General features: G+C 42.9%; 1 protein-coding gene across 1 annotated transcript in view; it reads left to right on the forward strand.

The window, feature by feature from the left end:
• Positions 1–24,574, forward strand: part of CEP41 (centrosomal protein 41) — a 69,577-nt gene that overhangs the window by 28,155 nt on the left and 16,848 nt on the right. The window contains exons 3-5 of the mRNA XM_088468888.1: positions 12,882–12,929; positions 18,290–18,351; positions 22,197–22,272. Of these exons, the coding sequence (XP_088325014.1) occupies positions 12,882–12,929; positions 18,290–18,351; positions 22,197–22,272 (186 nt within the window). The remainder of the gene's footprint in view (positions 1–12,881; positions 12,930–18,289; positions 18,352–22,196; positions 22,273–24,574) is intronic.

The raw sequence follows: 24,574 nt of genomic DNA on the forward strand, positions 1-24,574 counted from the left end.
GTGGAGAGGGAGCCAGGGGGGCTGCTGGTAAAAAATAAGTAACTATTTGGTGCCCTGACTCTCCTCTCTAGGCTATACCCTAAAATGTAAATCTAAAAAAAAATCTATATTATTTTTTTATCTTGTAAAAAAAAAAAAAATACGGCAAGTGCACCTAAAAATGTGCCTGTACCCCTCAAAGAAGGTAAACTAACGTTGGGTAATATTTTAGAAGTGCATTATTAGGCAAAATCAAAGGGTTTGGGGTTTTTAAATTGTGTCAAATGGTGCTTCTATGCATTTTTCTATTAACAGTGGGAAAATGATGGAAAGCAAATTTTTGGGGGGACAAAATAAATGCGGTTAAATTAGGGGTACATAAAAATGGGTGCAAGTATATTTTTGTATAATTTTAGAGTACTTTTCAAATAAGTTAAAAATACACTGGCTGCAGCCACCTGTAATCCCCAAAATACTTGTCCCTTCCATACAACCCCCCCAAATTAGCTACCACACTAGTTAAAAAACATTTTCCGACACTTTTTAAATTTTGATAACAAAAATGACATGTCATTATTAGGGGGAATTAACTTACTTGAAAAAATCTTTTTGCCTAATTAGTCATTAGGGGGCCCAAGGGGTTATGAACCAAGTCCCCACATTTTTAGTCCAAAATAGGGATTGTGCACATTTTTTCACCTGCTCATATATGGTAAACTCTTTACCGCTATTAGCTGTGCAAAATTTCAATGTACAAAAAGCCACGGCTAATGTGATGGCACGATATGCATTTTTGCCGTAAAGTTCACACAAGTGTAAACTTTTCGCCAAACAGTGATTTTTTGCAGCTAATTTGATACAGCCCTATGTGTAATAAGAAATATACACATATATAGAAATATACAAATTAAAATACTCCCCTGGTGGGAAAAATTATACCTAAATGGTAATTTTGTTTTTAAAGAGAGAATATTAATTAAACCTTCAAATACTCATACAGGCAATCAAAATCCCATTCATTTCCTTTCATAGCCTATTAAAGTATACTTTAAGGTTCAATTTAAACAAAAATTTGACATAACTCCTCTGCCATGAGTTCATAATGCTTATTGACCGAACTTTTTTTTTTTTACACAAAACAAAGAAAAAAATTTAAGTATGAAGTAAAGGAATGTATAATGACTCTCCGAGTCGGGCAAGAGTGATAAAACCCTTTTTTTCTGGATTCTCCATATTTTGATTGACAAAGGGTCAACATTTCAAAGTGATATATGGATTAGGCACTGAGATGGGATTTTTTTTTCCCACAAACACCTCAAACTAAAAAAGGAAGTGGCATTTCCAAGCAATTTTTGGGTTTCTTTCTTCATCTTTTTCATTGGCCTGGGTGCTTCTGTTCCTTCAGGTTGGTCTAGAATTGGGACTTACCTCGGTTCTCTTAAATTACAGGTTTCGGCATTGATCAGCCTACTTCTAAAGAACATTGACTCTGATCCCAGAGGTTAAGATTTTTTTTTTGCAGAGGTTTTTATATATTCGGTCTCCATATGTTCATCCCATAGAGCCTTAGGATCTCAACCAGCAGTGACACCCTCTTGCGTGAGGAGGGTGCTGCTGCTGGTTCGGCTGGCCAGGCCAGCGGAATGGATTTGGCGGCTGCTGGGACTGGCGCATGCACACAAGCGGCGGTGGTGCCACGCATGTACAGATTAATGCTGCAGCTCCTTGAAGTCAGGTAGGGCTGCTCGAAAGGCAGACAGTGGAAGCCGCTCTCTACTAATCGCAGCCTACCCCTTGGGCTGCCTGTCCTGTGTGAGACTAGCAGGTAGCGCTTCCAATGGTAAGCCACTGCCAGTCACGGTTTAGCCCGTGCAGTCACGGACTGCAACTGGCTCACTAAAGTGGTGGACTTTACTGAGGGGGGCTGCAAGCCCTGCAGCCCGTAGATGAAGTCTGCACACTGATCTTAACCTTTTATTTCTTCTTCAGGGTCCATAGGGGGTCCACAGGGTTGACCTTTGGGTATTCGTTGGGAACCAATCCAGGCACTGCGTGTACACTAGACCACCAGGGACTTATAGTCCTGCAGTGGGAAACCGGTGTCCTGGGGGTTAATAGGCGGCCAGGGGAGGCAGCCTTCCCTGTTCAGTGGCTCCTCCCCTCAGCTCAGCGTGCCTTTCCAGCACAAGGTCTGGCGTCCCTGAGCTGCTTCCTCCGTGGGCCACGCTTCCTCTGAGTTCTCCAGACGGCCATTTTATATTTTATCTCTATGGTGCAGCACCAGATCTCCTAGGATGGCATTTGGTCTAGTCCCCCTGCGTACCTCACCATTTAGGTCAGTGTATGTAATGTGTGTGTGTGTGTGTGTGTGTGTGTGTGTGTGTGTATATTGGTCACATACTGTTGCGTGCTGCACGTTGCCATATTTTAGATAGAACTGTGTGTTGCATACGCTGTTAATGGGTCCTTGAAGCTAATCCTAGCGCCAGTCAGGACCAGTATAGCGCTGCTTAATATTTCCACAATGATTGTTAGTCAGATATATCTGACCAGGAAATAGAACATGGTACTGCACCCATTTTTTTGCTATCCTGCAAGTCATGTGCTGCAGGTGTGAGTACGGAGGATTTGATTCGAGGGGTAAGTATATGGTGCCATCAGGTGCCGGGCCCCTTAAAGGACACCCCTTGGGCGATTTTTTTTATTTTTTTTTCTCAAATTCCTGACCTCCATTGCAGATCGCCTGGCGGTCCTAAGGCGAGCTCAGGGAGGACAGCAACCTCCCGTGGAGCAGAAGGGCAAAACCCACTTGGGGTTACCTCAACATGCTACTCTTCCCTCTCAGGGTATCTCGCAGTTCTTGCAGTTTACCCCTGTGACACACTGTCGCACCCTACCAGGGTTTTTCACAGCACATGCAATTCCCTCAGGTACCACAACAGTCTGTCATTTCTCTTGCAGGGATTACCACAACGGCCACCCTGGGTGGATGTCGTTTCTAGGAAACCCAAGAAGGCATAATAAACGCCCTGTGGTGTCTTCTTAGTCTGCACTGCTGTCTAACGCAGATAGTCAGCCTAGGGAGAAATGGATAATATCCTTGCTTTGGTGCGGGCGGTCAAGTCCATCCTGGTTATAGAGGATGTCGAACCTGCACCTAAATCACGTCACCCTCAGTTTAAGCTTTAAGGTGTCTTCGGCTGTTTTCACCCTCTCTGACCAGTGGGTGGATCACATGGCGGAGATCTGGCAATCATCAGATAAAAGGGATCACAAAAGCCTTGTGTTACCCATTCCCTGAGGGTCATTGCAAGTAATAGGAATCACCTCCTGCGGTGGATTCTTAAGTTACTCGTTTGATGAAGAGCACTACTACGCCTCCCATCCCTGCCCTGACGAATTCTAGGAATAAGTAGGTGGTAGATCTACCTGAAATCTATATACTCGATTTCAGGAACTGTTGCCCGTCCAACCATGGCTATCGTAGGGGTGGCTAATGCTATTGAGAGCTGGGCTGATGCATTTATGGACCTTTGTCCCTCCTGAAGTTTCTGGGGATCAGATGTCTTTTGCTGCTCACATTCAAGTTGCAGTTTCCTATGTGGGAGTAACAACATTGGATGCCAGTCTGCTAACCTCCAGGGTTTAGGCCGCGACTGTATCTGCCCGCCATATCCTATGGCTGCATTCCTGGAAGGCAGAGGTGGACTCCAAGATGGGCCTTAAAATGGATTACCCTATAATGGGGAGATCTTGTTTGGCCCTGACCTTGACAAGATTGTAGCAACGTTGGCAGTATCACACATTCACGCCTTCAGCTACTTCCACTACAAGGCCTCGGACTACATCTGTTAAGTCCTTTTTGTCCTCAAGGAAAGCTTAAAGGCCAGTCCTTTCCTAGGCTGTCTGTCTCCACGAGGGCCGCCATACCCGGAACCAAGCAGACCTGGAACTCTGGACGCCCTGCCTCTAGACCTGAGGATAAACTGTCCTGACTGGACAGGCCTTCATCTAGGGGATCCCAGAGTGAGATACCGACTTTCTCAGTTCGCCCAGTGCTGGTGTCAAGTCACCACAGATGCTTGGGTAAGAGATGGAGTCTCTCACGGGTATGCCCCCTCATTGCTCAGACAGCCTCCCCAAATGTTTTGCTACACAGGCCCTTCTTCAGACCCGAACAAGGCCTTACAAATCCAGAAAGCTATACAGTCCTTGCGGTAAGCAGGGGTGATTATGCCAGCCTCACTATCTCCGCGGGGGACTGGTTATTCTACTTTCTTTCTGGTTCAGAGGCCGAATGGTCCTCATTTGCCTATCCTCTATCTCAAATCCATGAACCTGAACCAATTACTAAAGGTGCCTAGGTTCCATCATCCGAGCTATGGAACCTGGGAACTTTATGGTATCGCTGGATATTCAGGACGCGTACCTATAGAGCCCTCTCCTTAGCATTATCTCAGGTTTGCTGTGCCACAGCAACACTTCCAATTTTCAGGCTCTGCCCTTTGGACTGTCCGCAGCCCCACCGGGGTTTACCATATTTATGGCTTTTATGACAGCCCACCTGTTCGGGGTATCCGACTGCTCCTGTATCTGGACGGCCTCCTGCTCTTAGCAGGATCGCCAAGGTACTTCAAAGCCATTTCCAGTTAACCATTGCTTTCCTTCACAAGCACGAATGGTTAATCAACTGGGAAAAAGTCCTCCCTGAATCCTTCGCAGGGATTCATCTGAGAGACCTGCTGGATTCTCATAATCAAAGAATCCTTCTGCCATCAGACAAGATCTCCACTCTTCAACTACGAGTGTGCAGATGTCTCCAGTCGGCGAGTGTCATTACACTCAGTAATGCGGGTTCTGGAATCCAGGGTGTCTACCTTCGGAAGGGTGGAATATGCTCAGTTCCATTCCAGGCCTTTGCAAAAAAAAAAAAACTGATCCTCTCCAGGTGGAATGGGTTTCTCCATCGGATCAATGTTCGGATGATGATGCTCTCGTCGGAGGTGCGTCTGTCTCTATCTGGGTGGCTATGGCCATTTCATCTAACCAGGGGTTGCCCCTTTTTGGATCCCGGACTGGGTAAACCTTACAACGGACGCCGGTCTCTGGGGCGCAGTGACCGGTCCGCACTTTTTTCAGGGCAGTTGGATGTCTGTCAGTTCAACCCTGCCAATCTACTTATTGGAACTTTGAGCTAACACATACTTCACGGTAAGCCTGTAAAGGTTCAGTCCGACTATGTCACAGCAATGACTTACATCTAGGAGACACTCAAAGTTGGGCAGCAAGGACAGGAATGTCACACATTCTGACATAGATCATGCTTTTCCTCCCGGCCATCACTGCAGTGTTCATACCGGGAGTTCTCCATTGGGAAGCAGACTTCCTCAGCCATCACGACGTGCATCCTGGCAACTGGCCTCTTCTCCAAGAGAGGTTTCTACTCCTAGTGAGTAGAAGGGGCCTCCCAGAGGTGGTCCTCATGGCCTCAGAGCTCTCTCACTCACTGCCGGTGTTAGGGTCCAGTACTAGAGATAACGAAGCAACCTTCGGTGACGCGTTGTCAGTGAAGTGGACTTTCTAATTTGTGTATCTGTTTCCTCCGGTCTCCCTTCTTCCTCGAGTTCTTCGGAAGTCCCATCGAGACGGAGGTACTGTCTGGTGGCTCGAGATTAACACAGATGTCACTGGTACTTAGATTTTCAGAGTCTAAATTGACACTCCGTTCCTGCTGCCTCAATATCCGGACCTGTTGTCTCAGGGTCCTTGCTTTGACCTGGATCGTTTATCTTTGACTGCGTCTCTACTGTGGTCCTAAGGATTCTATGGCTCTGTCATCATCGGGATGTTTAGAGCACGTAGACCGGCTTTTGCTGGGATCTGCCACAGAATGTGGCATACATAATTCTTATGGTATCATACCTGTAGCTACGATCCTCAGGTGTTTAGGATTCCAGAAGTTCTGGCATTCCTTCCAGCTGGCTTTGGGTCTAGCCCTACGCCTGGCCTCCCTGATAGTGCAGGTCTCTGCACTGTCAGTATGGTTAGGATGTGGAATTGCTCCACTCCCTTTAGTCTCCCTTAGGGGCTCCTTGGTATTTGGTAGTGGTTCTTCGTGCCCTCCTGTGGCCTCCATTTGAACCACTAGCTTTGATGGCCCTTACGTGGTCTATAGCTTTGATTCTTTCTTATGGTGTTTGCATCTGCCAGGAGAGTGTTGGAATTGGGAGCGTTCTCATGTGGCTCCCTCATATGGATATTTCACAAAGACAGGGTTGTGAGTTGCAGTCTCCCTGTGTTTCTTCCTAAAGTGGTTTTTAAGTTCCATATTATTCAGGAACTTATGGTACCGATATTTCAGTCACCAGTCCTATCGGTTGGTGTGGCCTCGTTGATTGATTGTGGTCCGGCCTCTCAGGATTTATGTGGACTGCACCAGTTCCTTCCGGAAATCTGACTCCTTATTTGTGCTCTATGGATTTCACAGGAAAGGATGGCCGGCCAATAAACATTGGCTAGATGGCTTCGTGTGACTATCTCAGGGACCTCAACATAGGAAGGACTTTCTGTTTCAGTTTCTGTTGATGCTTATTCTACTTGGGCTGTGGGCCATCGTGGGCGGCTCGCTGTGGCGCCTCGGCTGTTCATCCTTGCATGGTGGCCACATGGTCTTCTGACCAGACCTTTCTAAGGTTCTATGCATTGGATCCCTTTGCCTCTCAGGATGCTTCCTTTTGGGCGACGGATTCTCCTCTCAGCACAGGAGCGTCCCCACACTTACAAGGACTGCTTTGAGACATCCCCAAGGTCCACCCTGTGGATCCCCTATGGACACTGAAGAAGAAAATGATAGCTATGGTGAGAACTTACCCTTGTTATCTCTTTTTCTTCTAAGTCCATAGGGTCCACAGGGCACCCGCCCTGACGCACCTGGCTTCATATGGGCTGTGTTACTGGTCACCGGTTTCCCGTCTCCTTCTCTGTGATGAGTATGGTTCTTGTGTGTTCCAGTCTTCTCTCTCTCTATTTTTTTTTTTTTTATTCCTTTGGCTACTTACAAACTGAGGTGCCTCTGGCTTGGGGGCGAGGTTATAGGGAGAGTGGACCCAGTGCATCCTGGGAGCTGAAAGCTTTAACTGCGTGGTGCCCGGATTTGGTTCCCAACCTATACCCCAAGGTCAACCCTGTGGACCCCATGGACTCTATGGACTTCGAAGAAAGAGAGATAACCAGGGTAAGTTCTTACCATATCTCTCATTTTTGTCAGGTCTTTAGTTATCACCATTTGAACCTTTTGAAAGGCTGGTGCTGAAATTTTTTACATGGATGTTTTCTGGCAATTGCTTCACCTAGAAGAGTTTCTAAATTAGGGGCATTGTCTTGCAATTCTTAATTTGTAGTGCTGCACAAAGCCATTCTTTCAACCACAGGTGGTCTCTGCTTAATCAGATTGATTGTATCAGGTAGGAATAACAATCAGGGTCCGTTGTTTCTTTTGGATGTTGTAAGGGCATTAAGAATTTATTTTTAAAGAACGGTTAGTGTGTGTGTGTGTGTGTGTGTGTGTGTGTGTGTGTATATAGAACTGACCGTTTACTAGTACTTTGTTGCTAGGAAAAGAGGTTGACTGGCATTTAAGCAGAGCATAGCTAGATGCATAAGGTTCACAATACAGTAATCATATCTTGGATCTGGCATCCAGATCCAGCTCGAATCTCAGCTCATTCCATTAGGTTGGTTGGAACTCCATGGGCAGTGTGGCATGGAGCTCCCACTGAGCAGTTATGTAGAGTCCTATGTTCATACAGTTACAAAATGTGATTGCCTCCAACCAGCTAGTTTTGTTTGAAAATAATTTAGCTCAGCAAAGTCTGAGCAATTCCCTAGGGGCTACTGAAAATTAAACTGGGCTAATGTGACAAAGGAATTGCTCTCGTAGCTCCAAATTCACTCACAGGGGGTCATTCAGACCCACTCGCAAGCGGCAGTACGCTCGCAAGTGGGTCGATGTTCCCCATTGCGCATGCGCACGACGGAGGGAGCTCCGTCGTGCGCATTCGCGCGAGACCCGGACTGCGACAGCCAAGCTGTCGCACCAAAGGGGGCGTGCTGTCGATGGTGAGTGACAGCACGCCCCCTTTGGTGGGCATGCTGGGGGCGTGCCTGCCAGACGGAGGCGTTCCCATGGGAACGCCTACCGTCTGAAGCCAGCCCCACTGACATCACTAGTGATGTCAGTGGGAGTGATTTTGGCTCTTAAAAAATCACTCCAGGACTTGTGGCTGGGAAACCCTACCGCAGGGTTTCCGTCGCAAGTCCGATGGTCAAGACCATCGCGACCATCTTTTTGGACGCTCGTATATGCCGTGGGTGGTCACCCACAGCTATACGAGCGTCCAGGAGGACGCACCATTTTAATGGAGGAGGGCCCTGATTCAGAGCGAGCGCTCTGGTCAGAGCATCCGGCTCTGAATCAGGCCCACAGTTCACTCATGCTGGGGAAAAAAAGCAAAAACTTTACATTTATGTTTATTTTCTGTTCTCAAGTGCATGTGCACTTTTTTTTGTTTTGGAATTAAAATTTCAGTTCAGTTAGTTTCTTTGTCTGTTTTACAAAGAATGAAAAATAACAAAATAAAATTTTTGGGTTTCTCAGTTATTCATTTGTTGATACCTTTTTCAAGCATATTACCTTGTACAGTGCCGTATTTTCCCCTATCAGCAGATTTTACAATAAAATCTTTTTCTTTGTTCTAATGCCATGAGTAGTATGCATGCTTACTAAACTTGTTGGCATTCCGCCTATTAGTTGGAGCTACAGACATATAGATAGATAGATAGATAGATAGATAGATAGATAGAGATACAAAAAACTAAATGTATTATTTTTCAGAGCATCTATCTAATCTTGCCACTTTGCACAGGCAAAACATGTTTTAGCCACCCTCAAGGTGTGAAATGAGAACATCTGTTTGTTTGTGATCAACTCCGCAACCGATTGCGATGCGATTTTCACCATTGTGTAAATTCATTTTCCCAGACAGGTTTTAGGCTAAGAATTATCATACATACAATCTGTCGTCAGGGGGGCTGTGTACGGGGCCCGCGGGGAGGGGTCCCCTGCACTGCTCTCGGCATGTCTAAATTATTTTCATACAGTATGATACTTTTCTAATTGTGTGTGTGTATATTTTTGCTTTTGGCAGTTAAAACATTTTTGTCAAATGCAATGTGTATATTCTATCTGTATTTAGTGCATATTGCTCCAATTTTTAATACATACAGAAAAAAATCACGGGGGGCGGGGCTTAGCGCCGGAGGGGGGGTAGCAGCGGCGACCGGTCGGCGCATACGCGGGCACTTAATCACGGTATTTTTTTCGAAAATACCGTGATAAGGCTCCGAAGGAGATTAGCAGGGACAGAGCTTTATCGCAAGCTCTGTCCCTGCAAGGGATTTGTAGTAAATCCCTGTGATATTGCCTGAATTCGCAATGCGAATTCACTCGGTAATATCACACTACAATCTGCATTACCAATGCGGATTGTAGTAAATAGAGCCCTAAGTGTGGCCCCACATAGTGTGTTTTTTTTTTTTTATTGTTTTGTTTTGTTTTTTTCTCCCCCCAAACTTAAACTATTATGTTTTATATATGACTCTGGGGAGCATCACTAACATAATATTTATAAATGTAGTAGGATGGTATAATACTTCCAAACATTGGGTTATCTTTTGTCAGTTAAGAAGAGATACTGACTAAACCAAATATCTACTACTTTCCATCATTTTCTCCTGTGCGGTTTAACTGTACTTTTTGCTTTTACATATAATGCTGGGCATACACGGCCAAATAAAATGTCTGTCAGACCGACAGACATTTTATCTGGCAGCCTGCCAGGCGCAGATGTCCGCGGCATACACTCCGCGCTCCGCCCCCAGGGGAGGAGACCTTTCCCTGTTCCTTCCGTAGGAAGGAACACAGGAAATGCCTGTCGGCCGCGGCTGGGCATACACTGCCCGATGTGGCCGACAGTTTACCGGTAAATATCGAATCAGACGGGCATGCTGGACAATCCGGTATGCCCGAGCGAGCAATATTTAACCCTTAGTCGCCCCCCCCCACACTCTACAATTATCGGGGCGATCCGCCGATTTTCAGGCGGATCGCCCCGATAATTGTAGCGTGTATGGCCAGCTTTAGAAGTCCAAAAAGACTTCTGAGACCTGCTAAATGAAACTGGGTGCTACAAGTTATGCAAGGCTCATTCCCTGGTAAAACCATATGGCGACCTTCTATAAGGGAACAAGTATTTCATTTCAGAAGAAAAAAAATTGGAACTTAAATGTTTTATAATTTCTCAGTGCACTTGGTATGAAACACAGGACTGTAAGATGACTGGAGATAATAGCAGAGAAGAGCACATCTTGCTTCAGTCAAGCATAACCTGTTTAATGACCTATGTGAGACATTCTAGCAACAGTAACTAGTTGCTTTCAAACATCACAGTGACAACAGACAAAGCTAAAATACTTTAACCTTCAGAGGAGTATGCAAAGCTACTCTGGTTTAGAAAGTGGAGAGTTCAATATTATACCTGAAAAGATATCTGTGGTGAACAAAGAAAGAAGTACTTTAAGTATTAAATGAACTGCATGGTGGCACAGGGATTATTATTAGTGTGTGTATATGTATATAAATACATTTTTTATTAGTGCATCTGGAAAGTATTCACAGCTCTCCACTTTTTTCACATTTTGTTATGTTACAGCCTTGTTCCATAATGGAATAAATTCATTTTTGTCCTCAAAAATCCACACACAATACCCCATAATGACAACGTGTAGTTTTTTTTTTTTTTTTTTTTGAGATTTTTGCGAATTTAATTAAAAAAACAACCTAAAATCACATGTACTTACAGGGGCATCTTAAGAGAGGAGGAGGGGGCCCGTGTGCACTCCCCGTGCGGGGCCCCCATCTCTCTTCCCAGTGGCCGGCAGCCGACTAACGCGGCTGGCCCGCCACCGGAGCATTAGTAGACTCCTAGCACTAGAGTGTGCCCGGAGTCTACTGCGCATGCACAGAACGCCGGGAAAATAGCCACGGCAGCCTTTTTCTGGTGTTCTGAGAAGCACTGACACCCGCTGCGGGACCACGGTCAGGTAAGTTTAAAATATGGGTGCAGGGTGTGCGGTGCGGGGCCCCTCTGGACCCGGGGGCCCATGTGCCCCGCACACACTGCACCCATTATAGATAAGTCGCTGTGTACATAAGTATTCACAGCCTTTGCGCAATACTTTGTTGTTGCACCTTTGGCCGCAATTACAGCCTCAAGTCTTTTTTTTTAATATGATGCCACAAGCTTGGCACACCTATCTTTGGCTCGTTTCGCCCATTCTTCTTTGCAGCACCTTTCAAGCTCCATCAGGTTGGATGGGGAGTGTCGGTGCACAGCCATTTTCAGATCTCTCCAGAGATGTTCAATCGGTTTCAAGTCTGGGCTCTGGCTGGGTCACTCAAGGACATTCACAGAGTTGTCCTGAAGTCACTCCTTTTTATATTTTAGCTGTGTGCTTAGGGTCGTTGTCCTGCTGAAAGATGAACCGTCACCCCAGTCTGAGGTCGAGAGTGCTCTGGAGCAGGTTTTCATCCAGAATGTCTCTGTACATTGCTGCATTCATCTTTTCCTCTATTCTGACTGGTCTCCCAGTTCCTGCTGCTGAAAAACATCCCTACAGCATGATGCTGCCACCACCATGCTTCACTGTAGGGATGCTATTGGCCTGGTGACTAGCAGTACCTGGTTTCCTCCAAACACAATGCCTGGCATTCACGCCAAAGAGTTCAATCTTTGTCTCATCAGACCAGAGAATTTTGTTTCTCATGGTCTGAGAGTCCTTCAGGTGCATTTTGGCAAACTGCAGACGGGCTGCCATGTGCTTTTTACTAAGGCGTGGCTTCCGTCTGGCCACTCTACCATACAGGCCTGATTGCAGGTGGATTGCTGCAGAGATGGTTGTCCCGGAAGGTTCTCCTCTCTCCACAGTGGAATGCTGTAGCTCTAATAGAGTGACCATCGGGTTATTGGTCACCTCCCGGACTAGAGCCCTTCTCCCCCGATCGCTCAGTTTAATCTAGCCAACTCTAGGAAGAGTCCTGGTGGTTGTGAACTTCTTCCATTTACGGATGATGGAGGCCACTGTGCTCATTGGGACCTTCAAAGCAGCAGAATATTTTTTTTGTACCTCGAGACAATCCTGTCTCGGAGGTCTACAGACAATTCCTTGGATTTCATGCTTGGTTTTGTGCTCTGACATGCACTGTCAAGTGTGGGACCTTTATATAGACAGGTATATGCCTTTCAAAATCATGTCCAATCAACTTTGAGCTTCATGGTAAAGACTGTGAATACTTATGTACATGTGATTTCTTAGGTTTTTTTTTTTTTTTTTTTAAATTAAATTTGCAAAAATCTCCGAAGAACTTTTTACATGTTGTCATTATGGGGTATTGTGTGTAGAATTTTGAGGACAAAAATTTATTCAATTCCATTTTGGAATAAGGCTGTAACATAACAAAATGTGGAAAAAGTAAAGCGCTGTGAATACTTTCCGGATGCACTGTATATTGCACATTGCTTATTGTTCATTTTTGGAAATGCCTACATACTATAGATTCTGAGCTGTATGTAACATTTTGTGTCTATTTAGACCTACATGCACTCGGCTACTACTTTCGTGTCCGTATCAGGAAAGCATTAATGAGATGTTCCCTGTTTGAGCCAGGGATGTCACAATTGTCCAGTAGTAGTGAGCTGGTATATGACATCATTGTATGTAATAATCAGCTGTATTAAACAGCTTGTCAGAGAATAAGCTCAATAGTGCAATGTTTCTCTCTTCAGGTAACAGCATGACCAAATACTTGGAAAAGATTGAAGAGATTAAGAGAAGTAAGTAAACTGGTGGCAAGAATGTAGAAGGTCTATGTGTAGCCAGCCCCTGTTCCAGCAAAGTGTGTAACCAATGCTGCTTGGTGCCATTTATGCTCTCGCCAGATATTTTACTGCTAGCTCATGTTCTCTTACTGCTCTCTTCTATTGTGTTCACTCTAGGTCCGGCGGCAGGCAGGGCGTCGGACCTAGAGGAAGGGCACTTCAGCGCGCGCGTCCGAAAAGAGGGAGTGGTCAATTAAAAAGGCCCGTGTCTTTATGACGCATACCCTTTTTGTCACTCCTGGGAGCGTGCCCGGCACTAATGGACATGCTGGGCAGCCCCCAGGCGCTGCGGTCCCTGTGAATGGATGCCGGGCGCATGTTCCCGGCATCCATTCACCGGTGGTGACAGCTGCTCTGACGTTTCCCCACCCACGGGACACTGCGGCCCACGTAGGAGGACAGAACCCGTAGGCTGTTTCAGCGTGGCACCGTGCTGGAGGGCAGGGTGCTTTCTGCCCTTCAAAAATAGGGCAGGGTGCGGCGCTCCACTGAAACAGCCTAGTGGGAACGCTATTCTAGAGTAGTGTTATTTCAGGCTTCAAGGTTTAAATCATTAGACCTTCACAGATCAGGTCATCGATATTATTTTTTATGCAGATTGACTGACTCTTAGAGCGCTTTCCAGTTAGCCCCGAACATTGGTTGGGCGCTAATTGATCCCTGCGATATTTGAAATGATAGGATAGGGTGAAAAAAAAATTAAAAAAAAAACACTGGTGAAAAACGGGGATAATCGGCGAAAAATCCACGTTTTTCGCCGAATATCCCCGTTTTTTTCGCCAGTGGTTTTTTTTTTTTTTTTTTTTTCACCCTATCCTATCATTTCAAATGGAATCATAGGGTATATCTTACGAAAACACATAGGGTCCGCTATAAGCTTGCAGACCTATGTGTGTTCGCCTTTTTTAAGGTGAAAAAAACTGCACTTATCGTGGATTATTTTTCGGGACACATCAGTTCCCGAAAAAAAAACACCGATAAGTGCCGGCGTTGGGCCGACTTTGAGGCTAATTGGATATCCCCCTTAGTGTTTACAGTTTATTTCCTGTGTTTAGCATATCAAAGGGCTCAGCACTATGCTTATTATGGCATTTGATTTATGAATACATTGACTTTCAAAATTATTCACCACTTTTTTCATATTTCACACTCTTTATTTTCTTTATTATAAAATTATTTGAGTGCTCTTACCACAGATATACGCAAAAACATTCTATGATGGCAATCTATCCAATGACTGCAATCAAGAATCTGATTGTATAGGTGTGTACCCAGGTTTAACCCTTGTACAATCATAGGGCTATTCATCCAATAACGAGAGAACGACCATTGAATTGTATAGGTGTGTACCCTGCCCCGTGCAGGAGCGTTAGCCGATAAACTGCTTTTAACATCATCTTACATGGACGAACATCATCATTCCTGGACCTTTGTCCAGGAATGATGATGTTCGTCCATGTAAGATGACGTTTTGCCTCTTTCTGAGTTCCGTTTTTTTGGAGGGAAAAATCCGAACTCCACGTGCAAACTCGAACCATTCCGGGCCTGCACATCCCTACTTTTAACGCCCCTGCAACGGTTGGAATCGTGAGGTCGCATCTTATGTACAGTTGCTCGTGGGTTCGACCTCCCGATCCCATAGAAGCTATGTCTGCACGGTGTGTACGCGGTTGACAGGGGGACAGACTGCACGGCTGATCGGGGCAGTTTTACCCGATCAGCCTGCATTCGTAAAAGTGTGTACCCAGCTTTATTTGGTTGTGCCTTCAGTAAAAGTCATGTGAGGGAGTCCACCAATGGGCCTATGGCAGCTCTACCTGAGCAACTCTTCCAAGGCAGAGATGTCAAACTGTCCAAAAAAGATAGCAATAATCTGGGCAACTCGCTGATCTGCGCTCTATGGGGGTTGGCTTTTTTTTTTTTTTTATATATATATATATATATTTTGTAGAAGAAATCTTTCCATAATGATTGTCAAGAAGCATATAGGGGACCCACATACCAGGTGGTGCAAATCTCCCAAACCCTAAGTGGTAAATTTATGAAAACTTGTAAAAATGAGTAGTGGAGGTGTTGCCAGTAGCAACCAATCAGATTCCAGCTATCCGGTATGTAGTACAGTCTAGAATGCACGTAACAGGGTGCTGTTGGGAACGGGGAAACGTGTGGCAGGATTGCTGTGCATGTGAAGGGCTGGGGGATGACTGGCTGCTGTGCTGGGGAAAAGGGCATGTGTGATGGTAGAGCTTATTTCCCCTTTGTGCTAGGGAGCTGGAAGTGACGTGAGTGCGGAAGTGCAGTTCTATGCTCATAAAGTCCACCTAAAGAAGAAACTTGTCCCCGTGCGGGCGCGCCACACTTCAGGCTCTGTGCGCTCGCTTCGCTCGCCACAAGATTATATTCCCCCTCTATGCCTACATGGATGGTAGAGAATGACGTTGGACAGTAGCTGATGACGTCGGGGTCCTCTCCACGAAGGGAATCTGGGTGATACCCATGTGTGACCGGCTGTGTGGAGGAGGGGGTCTGATGACCTATGTATAACACCCTTTTTTTGTAAGCATGCAGAAGTAGGCAGACAGTGCGCCTCATTGAGGGATGTACTCAAACCTCATGGTTTGCGTACATCTTTGATGTTAGAAGATCTGTGCATGCGCAGGATCTGTACTGTGCAGGCTCCAGTCTAATACTGCAAGTTCCCCCTAAACCGCAGCCTGATTGACACTACTATGTGGTAAAAATGAACATCTTCTGTGGAGAAACTTGTCACCCTGTAACAATTGGGGCCCCACAAAACTCGAATTATGCCCTGATACCAGGCCTTCTGTTGCTATTTTAGTTTGTGGCACATTGGCTATCAGAAAAGTAATGTTAAAGTGTTTGGATTTAGGTGACAGAGATTACGTGCTATTCGCCAGCATTCTATTTGATCCTGTAATACAAGTGCCTTAATAATCCACAATGTTTCATAATCATGAAATTTCTAAAGCATCGCAATATTTCTGTTAATTATCTCCACTGCTATTGCTGCCTTCTTCTCTACTCTCCTCATAATAACGGCCTCACAAACGCTGTTTTGTTGCTGTCCAGAAATTCATTCCCTTGGTGCTCATCAGATTTCTTATTTTTATTCTCTCGTTCAGAAGAGACTGAAGCACAAACAGATCTTTTGTATATTCCCATGTGCTGCATAATATAGACCTTTTAGAGCTACTAGAATGGCAACTTTTGTACCACCCGTTAAGGTACACTCTCTATCAATGTGAAATCAAACCCTGTGTACAGTAATTCTGTCTCTTATGAGAACAACAGGGAGAATTTGATGTCTAAAAGTATTCAAATCTGATAAAGGGAAGCACAATAAGTCTGACTGTCTTGGGTATGGCATAATGAGAGAATCTAGGACAAGCTTCAGGACATTCCTAACAGGTTCACAGTCCTATCGAGACAGCCCTACAGTAGGACCAGATACAGTATCAAACACTTATTTAAACCTAAAATCATCTGTTATGTCTCAAAGTTCTGATGAGGCTTCCTGCCAGGCAGAACCAGGTAATGGCTCTCAGCTTGAGTATCTATCGGAACTGTGTGTTATTTATCATGTAACCTTTTGATTATTGTGCTATTCGGCTGATAAATCGTCAGGTAAGCATCGACTATATACGCATATGTGAATTGTTGAAGGTAGATTTTGTTTTATTATTATTACAAATACAGTTGTCCAGAACACAGTAATCTTACACATACCACTAAGTGGTACAACTACATCAAAGATTTTTATTACAGTAGTTGCTTAAAATGTAATTTGTTTTAGATTTGGTGTGTTCTGGCAAATGCATATGCCATACCTTGCTTTGTTGTACTTGGGTAAGTGTTTAAGATAGCTGGGAGACGGGAGAATGTAATCAAATTTTTAAAGGCAAAAACAGGTTGGTTTCGTCTTTAAATAAATAAATAAATTAATCACAACTTTTATATCGCGCTGCAAAATCAGACGAATCAACACATTATATTCCTCACCCAAATTTTTTCTTTCCCTTCCCTGTTTGGTTCAGTGTTTGTTCTTTTCTCAAATGCAATTCCTGTTTCAGCAAACACATTGGATACTCTTCATGTAGAATAATTCTATTAGGATGACAGTCACTGTTAGGTGCTATTTTTTCTATTGCAAAATATTGTTTTATTAGCTATATATACTGTATTTATTTTATGATCTTCATAGTTATGATGTCTTTATATGCCTACTTGGTTGCCTGTATCAATCAATCAATTTATTGTCACATCCACATTACAAATGTATCAGCGAAGTTCCAATGCAAGAAAAATCATATAAAATTACATAAATACTAGTTTGATTTAAATGGTTACTACTACGAAATGGAATCTGTATGAATGACCGCCGGACCTAAGCCCGGGGGATGAAATACCGACGCTGGAAGTCCGGCACATGAAGATCCTGACAGAGGTAAGTAACACCCCTAACCCTCCTCCTGCAGCTATCAGCTCCCGACGCCCGGCTTACCTACATTCGGTATGCCGGACGTCAGGATTTCGGCATGGGGCTAATGATAGGCGTCGATATTTAGATGCCTGTCATTAGTCCCGTACCGGGATTTCACTGTCGGGAAGCCGGCGGTCGGCATTTCAACCGTCGGCTTCCTGACTACATCTGTTATGAAATACCACTTTTTGTTTTAATATAATAACTGTGTTGATCGATTTTATTTCCATTACTAGTTATTTTTGAGGGTTTTTTTTCTTCCAAAATCAAAAGTTGTTTACGAGTGATACCTCTTGACCAATTCAATTAATGTGTATGTGAAATCTATAACCCTACTATATGGTAACAATACTAACCTGCAGTCAGGGAAATGCTGTTTTGAGAGGGTATAATCCCTCATATCCCTTCCATTTTATTAGTCCTACTTTGTGTGTCTAGTTACAGTAACCCAATAGCTTCCTGGATTTGTCCCTATTTGTAGCCTGCATACTTTGCTTTGTGTGTTGTGAACTTTAGTGCTCATTTGGCTGAGGAGGCAAATGTGACACAGAAGAAACAAATTGTGCTGATTACATAAGTGTGTGGTGGTTGTGTTTTTTGTTTTTTTTTAAGTCCACCATTTTCCAGTCACACTATAGGAGAAACGTTTGAACTAGTAATTCCTTTTTGCCTGTATTCCACACATAGCAACACATTTTGTTTTTACTTGTTTATTGTCATGTTATAATTTTCTACCTACAATAATTACTTGTGGCATTCATATTTATTACTGGTAATTATGAACATTTGCAATAATATGTATATTTATTTCCAGATTACAGGTATAAAAAAGATGAAATTTTCAAGCGGATAAAAGTCACCACCTTTGCCCAACTGGTGAGTGTGTTGCTTTTGTCTTATTGCATTGTTTGGTTCATGACTAAACTGATTTTCCCTATCATGTTTGGCATTTGAAATGTTTTTATTATTCATATTAAGTGTAGAGTTGGTTTGGAAGTGGGTCCTAATCTTTTTAGTATTTTGACACACCAGCTGACGTAATTATTTTGAGGGCAATTCAATTAGAACTGCGGGAAATGTAGCTCCCAGGTTAAACTGGCGATGCCTTCTATGACAGGGAGGGGGATGTAGAGAAATACTTATCTAAGATGGTATACAACGATCTGTATACCATCTAAGGTAAGTATTTCTCTACATCCCCCTCCCTCTGATAGAAGGCATCGCCAGTTTCTCCGCACATTTCTCTTTATTACACATTCTATTGGGAAACCTAGTGGGATAGGTGTCCAGTGTGGACGGGCTGAAGCCTTCATAGTACAGTGCCCTATTGTCTCCCCTTCGACCCATTTTTTGCTGTTAAGTAACTCCCCCAGTATGCCCGCTACTATCCTAACACTGATTCCAGCTCACACCCTCTTTCGGGTGCGAGCAGAAATCTGTGTTAGTGCCGCGGGGCTAATTGCTGGCTTACCGTGTGCGTTAACTGCATCGCACCAGCACTTGACTTGAAAGATGCCGTTTACAGTGACTAATGCCCGGGTTAAGTGCCGGGCATGATGCAGTCAATTAAATAGCTCTGGGCACCTAACATGGGAGCTATAGCTCGTCTGTGCTAACTGAATCCCCCGCTTTATGAGGTCCAGTATATTTGTTTGACAATCAACATGACGACACTGATGAAATGTCGACATGGTCAGAGTGTTGACAATGTGTTTTAGCGGTAAGTCTGTCCCTAACTACTAAACCCCTATGCTGATTTTACACAATGACAACATTCCAACATTTGACCTTGTGATTGTTGTCTTAGTGGCTTGGTGATAATTAGTAAATTATCGCTGATGACGTCATTTTCGCATGTTTCAATTATCCCCGTATTCAATTACAAAGACTTTTTCGCCGGTTCGAAAAGTCTTTGTAAAAAAGACGGGGATAAGTTTTCACCATGTTTTACGTGGCGAAAAAAGTGCAGGATTGGGGTTTAGGGGTGCAGGTGTAAAAAAAAATAGCCTGTACCCCTGGGAATAGCCCCTAAAAACGAAATGTGTCAAAAAACTAGGGACACCCAAAAAAATTATTTTAATTTTGGGGTAAAAAATAGATAAAATCTTGTTTCCCATATTTTTTTAACGAAATAAATTAAGGGGGTAGCCAAGTATGCGGCAAGTGTATTCTTCATTGCGGGTAGTTACGACAGGTGTTTTTTTTGAAGAATTTTTCAAAGTAACTTTATGGACTTAAAATGCTTGTACCCATTTTCATGTACCCCAAATTTGATGGGACAAGTTATTTTAACGAAAAAAAAAACCGAAGTACTATTATTCACCACTTCTTCATTGCCGCAAAAATGCACCTACCGCGGCTATTAGAAACCCCGACTTCCTTCAGCAGGCAAAAATGTGGGTACCCATAGTGATCCCCCATGTCTGGACATCTTTAAGGGGGGCCCAGGCACATTTCCCGAAAATTCCCTTTTTTTTTCGCAGATCCAAATTTGCCGGGTCCAGTCTTCGCTCCTTTTTTGAATACGGGGATAAGCGTGCACGCAGCCGATACTTTATCCCCACTCTAACCTCCGATGTGGAGCGAAAAGTCCAGCACGGACTTTTCGCTCCCAAATTGAATATGTCCCTTAATTGGAAGCATCCCTGCTGCATGGTTTTTATTTTTGTTCTTGTTTCTTAGTACATTTCTCCAATAATACATTTTGGTACTGCCTTTCTGAAGAAACACGGATTAGTAAGCCGCATCAATTTATAGTTTTGTCTAGAAACATTCAATAAATTTTGATAATTTACAGATAAGGTTTTCTATAGTCCGAGAGTTGAATTCAGTGTGGGAAAATTTTCCCAGCCAGGTTAGAAAACATGTCTTTCAACATTTTCCATTGAATTTGGTGAGTTTAACACCAGAAGCCTGCTTGTTTACTGAAAAAGGATAAGGAGTTCTGCCTTGTAGTCCAGGAAGATTAAAATAAACATTTAAGGGAAAAAAGTTTTTATTTTTAAAAATCTAAAAATACAAATTATCAAGGTTCTAGTCACCAACAGTTAAGAAACTGCCAGATGAGAAAAGACTACACAGTATTGCCCGTGGCCCATTGGTGCTTTCAGGAGTCCTGGATAGTAGAATTATGATAAAATCAGAATCCGCTGAAGGTTTACAAAAAATGGGGACATTTTCCTGACTATAAAGTTTCAAATATAATTACAAACCTGTGCTGTAAGTTTTATAGAAAAAATGTGTTCAAATGTAACAATAAAGTATGAAAGCATTTATTAGAATGTCACCTATAAAAGATATTGGCATGAATGCATGGTGGCTTGTTTATGCAAGTCTGAAATGGTCTACCGCTGATGTAGTGAGTGACTCCGATGTCCTGGGACGGAGGTGCTTCTATAAATCTTCTGCTGTCAGTCAGGACATTTTCAGCAGGAGTGAGTCCACATTGAACACAGGGCCGCCTCTAGGGGTGTTCGACCAGTGCGGTCGAACAGCGGCGCCACCCATAGAGGGCGCACCCCCTCCCCAACATCCCGACAGTACTGTCCTGCTGTTTCACCCGTGGGCCGAAGTGGCCCGCAGGTGGTCAAATCGGGAGGTTGGGGACCCCCACCGCCACAGCTGTGTGGCTGTGCCGGACCATGGAATCTGAATGGATGCTGCGTGCATGCGCGTGGCATCCATTCAGTGACGGGAGAGGGGCTGGGGGAAGCCCAGCTAGTGAAGCCCCCTCCCAGCCTGATGTTGTTTGGAGGCGTGCCTTATGGGCACGCCTCAAAATAATGTCACGTAGGCGGGCGTGGCCTGTGGTAATTAACCGCGCGATGTTGGTGTGCACTGTAAAGGGCCGGCACAGGGTGCTCCTGAGCCGGCCCCGATTGTATACATGGGGAAAGTTGCTACTTCAGAGTGGGAACTTGCTGTGGACTGTATAGTGGCATCAAAACAATAGAGACACCTGGGAAGGGGGGAGGGTACTAATTCAGCTGTCAGAGTTCTATAAGAAAGCCACATAGTCTACAGTATATCTGTATATTACCATTTATTACTGCATTACTTCCCTTTTGAACAATATTGCTATTATTAAGTGTACCATTTCACACAGACAACATGCACATTACAATATAACGGTTACCTTTTATCAAATTGAATGAGAGACTTTAAATAGGACAGGACAGGATTGGTACATTCAAAGTGTGAATAAATGTCGAACTGCACTTGATATGTGAGAAGGAAAACGTATTCCATTGAGATTGAAGTTTATTGCATTTACATCTTTTATATGTGAGATTTATATATTTTAATGTTTATTATAGTTTGCTACTATTAGTTTTTTTTTTTTTTTTTTTAATATAAAACATACAGTGCAAGTTTGCAATTATATTTAAGTTAAAGAAAATATCTGTTTTAAGCAATGCTAGTATCTAAATGGTAACAGTCATCATAATTGTTGCAAAGTATAGGAATAAACACCTGTAAGAAAATGTATTCTCATACAGAGTGATGTAGATCACCATTTAAATAAAGTTTTTTTTTCTGTTTTTTTTATTTTGTAGCAGACATGTTTGCTTGCTTTTTTGTTCTAATGTTGTAATTCCTAATAGGTAACGAAAAAATTCAAGTTATAAATACACTAGTTTTAGTTTTTCTTATTAAAAATATTTTTAATGTTATACGACGTGTGAAATAAACTAATATAATCAGAATAATATTATATACAGGTACTACAAGTGGCATCTGTATCAGATGAAAGTGAAGCTGATGAAATTACTAATGAGGAGCTGCGGAGACTGGAAGGTAATGAATATTTCAATGGTGTAAGTGTTGAATATCAGACGGCTGATTCTCTAAATGAAATACTAGCAGATGCTCTGAGAAGGACGTCTCAGTCATGTCCCAGCTCAATGTATTCCCTAATTCTATTATACTTATTCTCAATACTAGCAATTTTATTTTTTTGCCATTCAATATATGAAAAAATATCCTTTCTGTAAACCGTATAAATGTAGCAAACGCTGGACACTACGCACACAATTTATCTGGCTTCCTGATGACCAAATAGATCTTTTAATAAAAACTATACCAATACACTATCTTTAAGGGATGCATGTAATGTAAACTCTGATAATGTTAATAAACACACTTTTTTCGTTCCTGGACAAAGTGGAGAAATACAAGAGTATTAAGTCTTTTTGGGCCCTGACTAAAAGTTGAAAAGCCTATTAAGGGCAAAGGGTCTTCATCATTTATACTTCAAGAAAGAGAAAGGATAGCTCCCTTGTTTGAGGCACGCTAGGTCACATGTAATATTAAAAATTTACTTATTTTATAAAAATATTGAATGGAACTTGTCAAAAATAGAACGAAGAAAGAACTAATTGTAAAATCCTTGAAAAAGAAGAATACACGACTCAACATATACCTCTTATGTAAATCCAAAAAAGAAAAATTGTAAGATATAAAATCATAATGTGATGCCTTTCTTGCCCTGTATAATGTGGAGCATGCTCATACACCCTCTGAAAAAATAGAAGGTAAGCAATATAATTAACTTAAACGTTACAAATAGTAACAGTTAGCAGCAATAGAAATGCTGGTGCAATTCAATATATTTGCTATGTACAAACAAACTGCATAGCACACAAGGAAAATAAAAAATTAAAACCAAATTAATCATTGTTCTATTGTTGAAATGTTATGTGTAGAAAAAAAACATGTGCTTGTTAAACACACAGCAACAATCAATATTAAAGTACTAGTGCATTGCAATCCGTCTATTGTGTGCAGAAAACAACGTGCAGCCACATAGAGGAAATAAACATAATTATTATTAAATCCAAAGTGCTAAGTGCAAATAATTCATAAGACAAATAAGAAATAAAGAATATATACCTTCTGTACATTGAGTCACTTATTAAGTAAGTATCAAACTGGTTTTCTTGATAAGAGAATATTAGATATTGTGATGTGGTATTTAATGCTATTGGTAAATATGGCTCTGAAAAGGCGAAAATACGATAAAAATAAACACAATTGTCATCAATAAATAAATGAATCACTGCATAATATATCGGCAAAAAAATGCAGTAACACCAAGGACATCACAGTTCTGAAATAGCGAACTGTAATAGCTTGAGGTGTCCCTCAGTATATATTGTATTGATAATTTCCCCGGATAGAGAGTGCTGAGGAACAGACAATAGTGCCTGTGTACTTAAAAGAACAGGAATCTGCTTTTGCCAGTCTTGCTTATTGTATTGGACTGGAAATGAGAGTCCCTATCCCAAGGCACAGTGAAGAAACGAGAGTACATTCTCTGCTGTCAGTGCGGGCAGTGTACTCACCCTGTTACCGCAGCATTGCAGGGTTGAAAGTACATAGGCAGCAGCTGATGAGAGTCTAGTGAGAGAAGACGGAAAATAGTACCTGTCAACACAACAGTGGGGAGAGGGTATGTAAGCCTGGAACTGGCATCCATGGTGTGTGGAGTTCCTGTGCGCACAGGGACTCCCGTGGAGACGTGGCCCGATGCACGTTTCAAAGGAGGCTTTTTCAAGGAGGCTTCATCATTTATACAAGACTAGCGTTTGCCCGCAGCTCTGCTCACGTAAATGTCTGTTATTGATCAGCAGGGACATTGATCACAAAATGTCTTCGTAAATAATAAGGGGTACATTTTACTAAAGTGCGAGTTTTTACAAGTGGAGATGTTGCCCATAGCAACCAATCAGATTCTAGCTATTATGTTCTAGACTGATGGTTAAATGTTAAGTAGAATCTGGTTGCTATGGGCAACATCTCCATTTCTGAAAACTCTCACTTTAGTAAACCTGCCCCTTGCGATTTTTATTCTTTATTTTTTTTTATATAATGTAAACCACAAAATCCAATTCAAGGGGCAATCCATCTCACAGTCCAGTCTAAGTTCACTTCAGTCAATTCTGATATGTAGTATTTGTATTGGTGTGCCATCTACTGGACTGACATGTATTCTGCAACTTCACGAGTTAAGATAAGCTGCATGAGTAGTGCTTAATATATAGTTGGATTTTCCTGCAAAATAGATCTTGAGATACACAGAAATATATATGTATCCATA

The sequence above is a fragment of the Taudactylus pleione genome, unplaced genomic scaffold, assembly GCF_031769625.1.
Source record: "Taudactylus pleione unplaced genomic scaffold, aTauple2 ptg000086l, whole genome shotgun sequence".
Classification (NCBI taxonomy): Eukaryota; Metazoa; Chordata; class Amphibia; order Anura; family Myobatrachidae; genus Taudactylus; species Taudactylus pleione.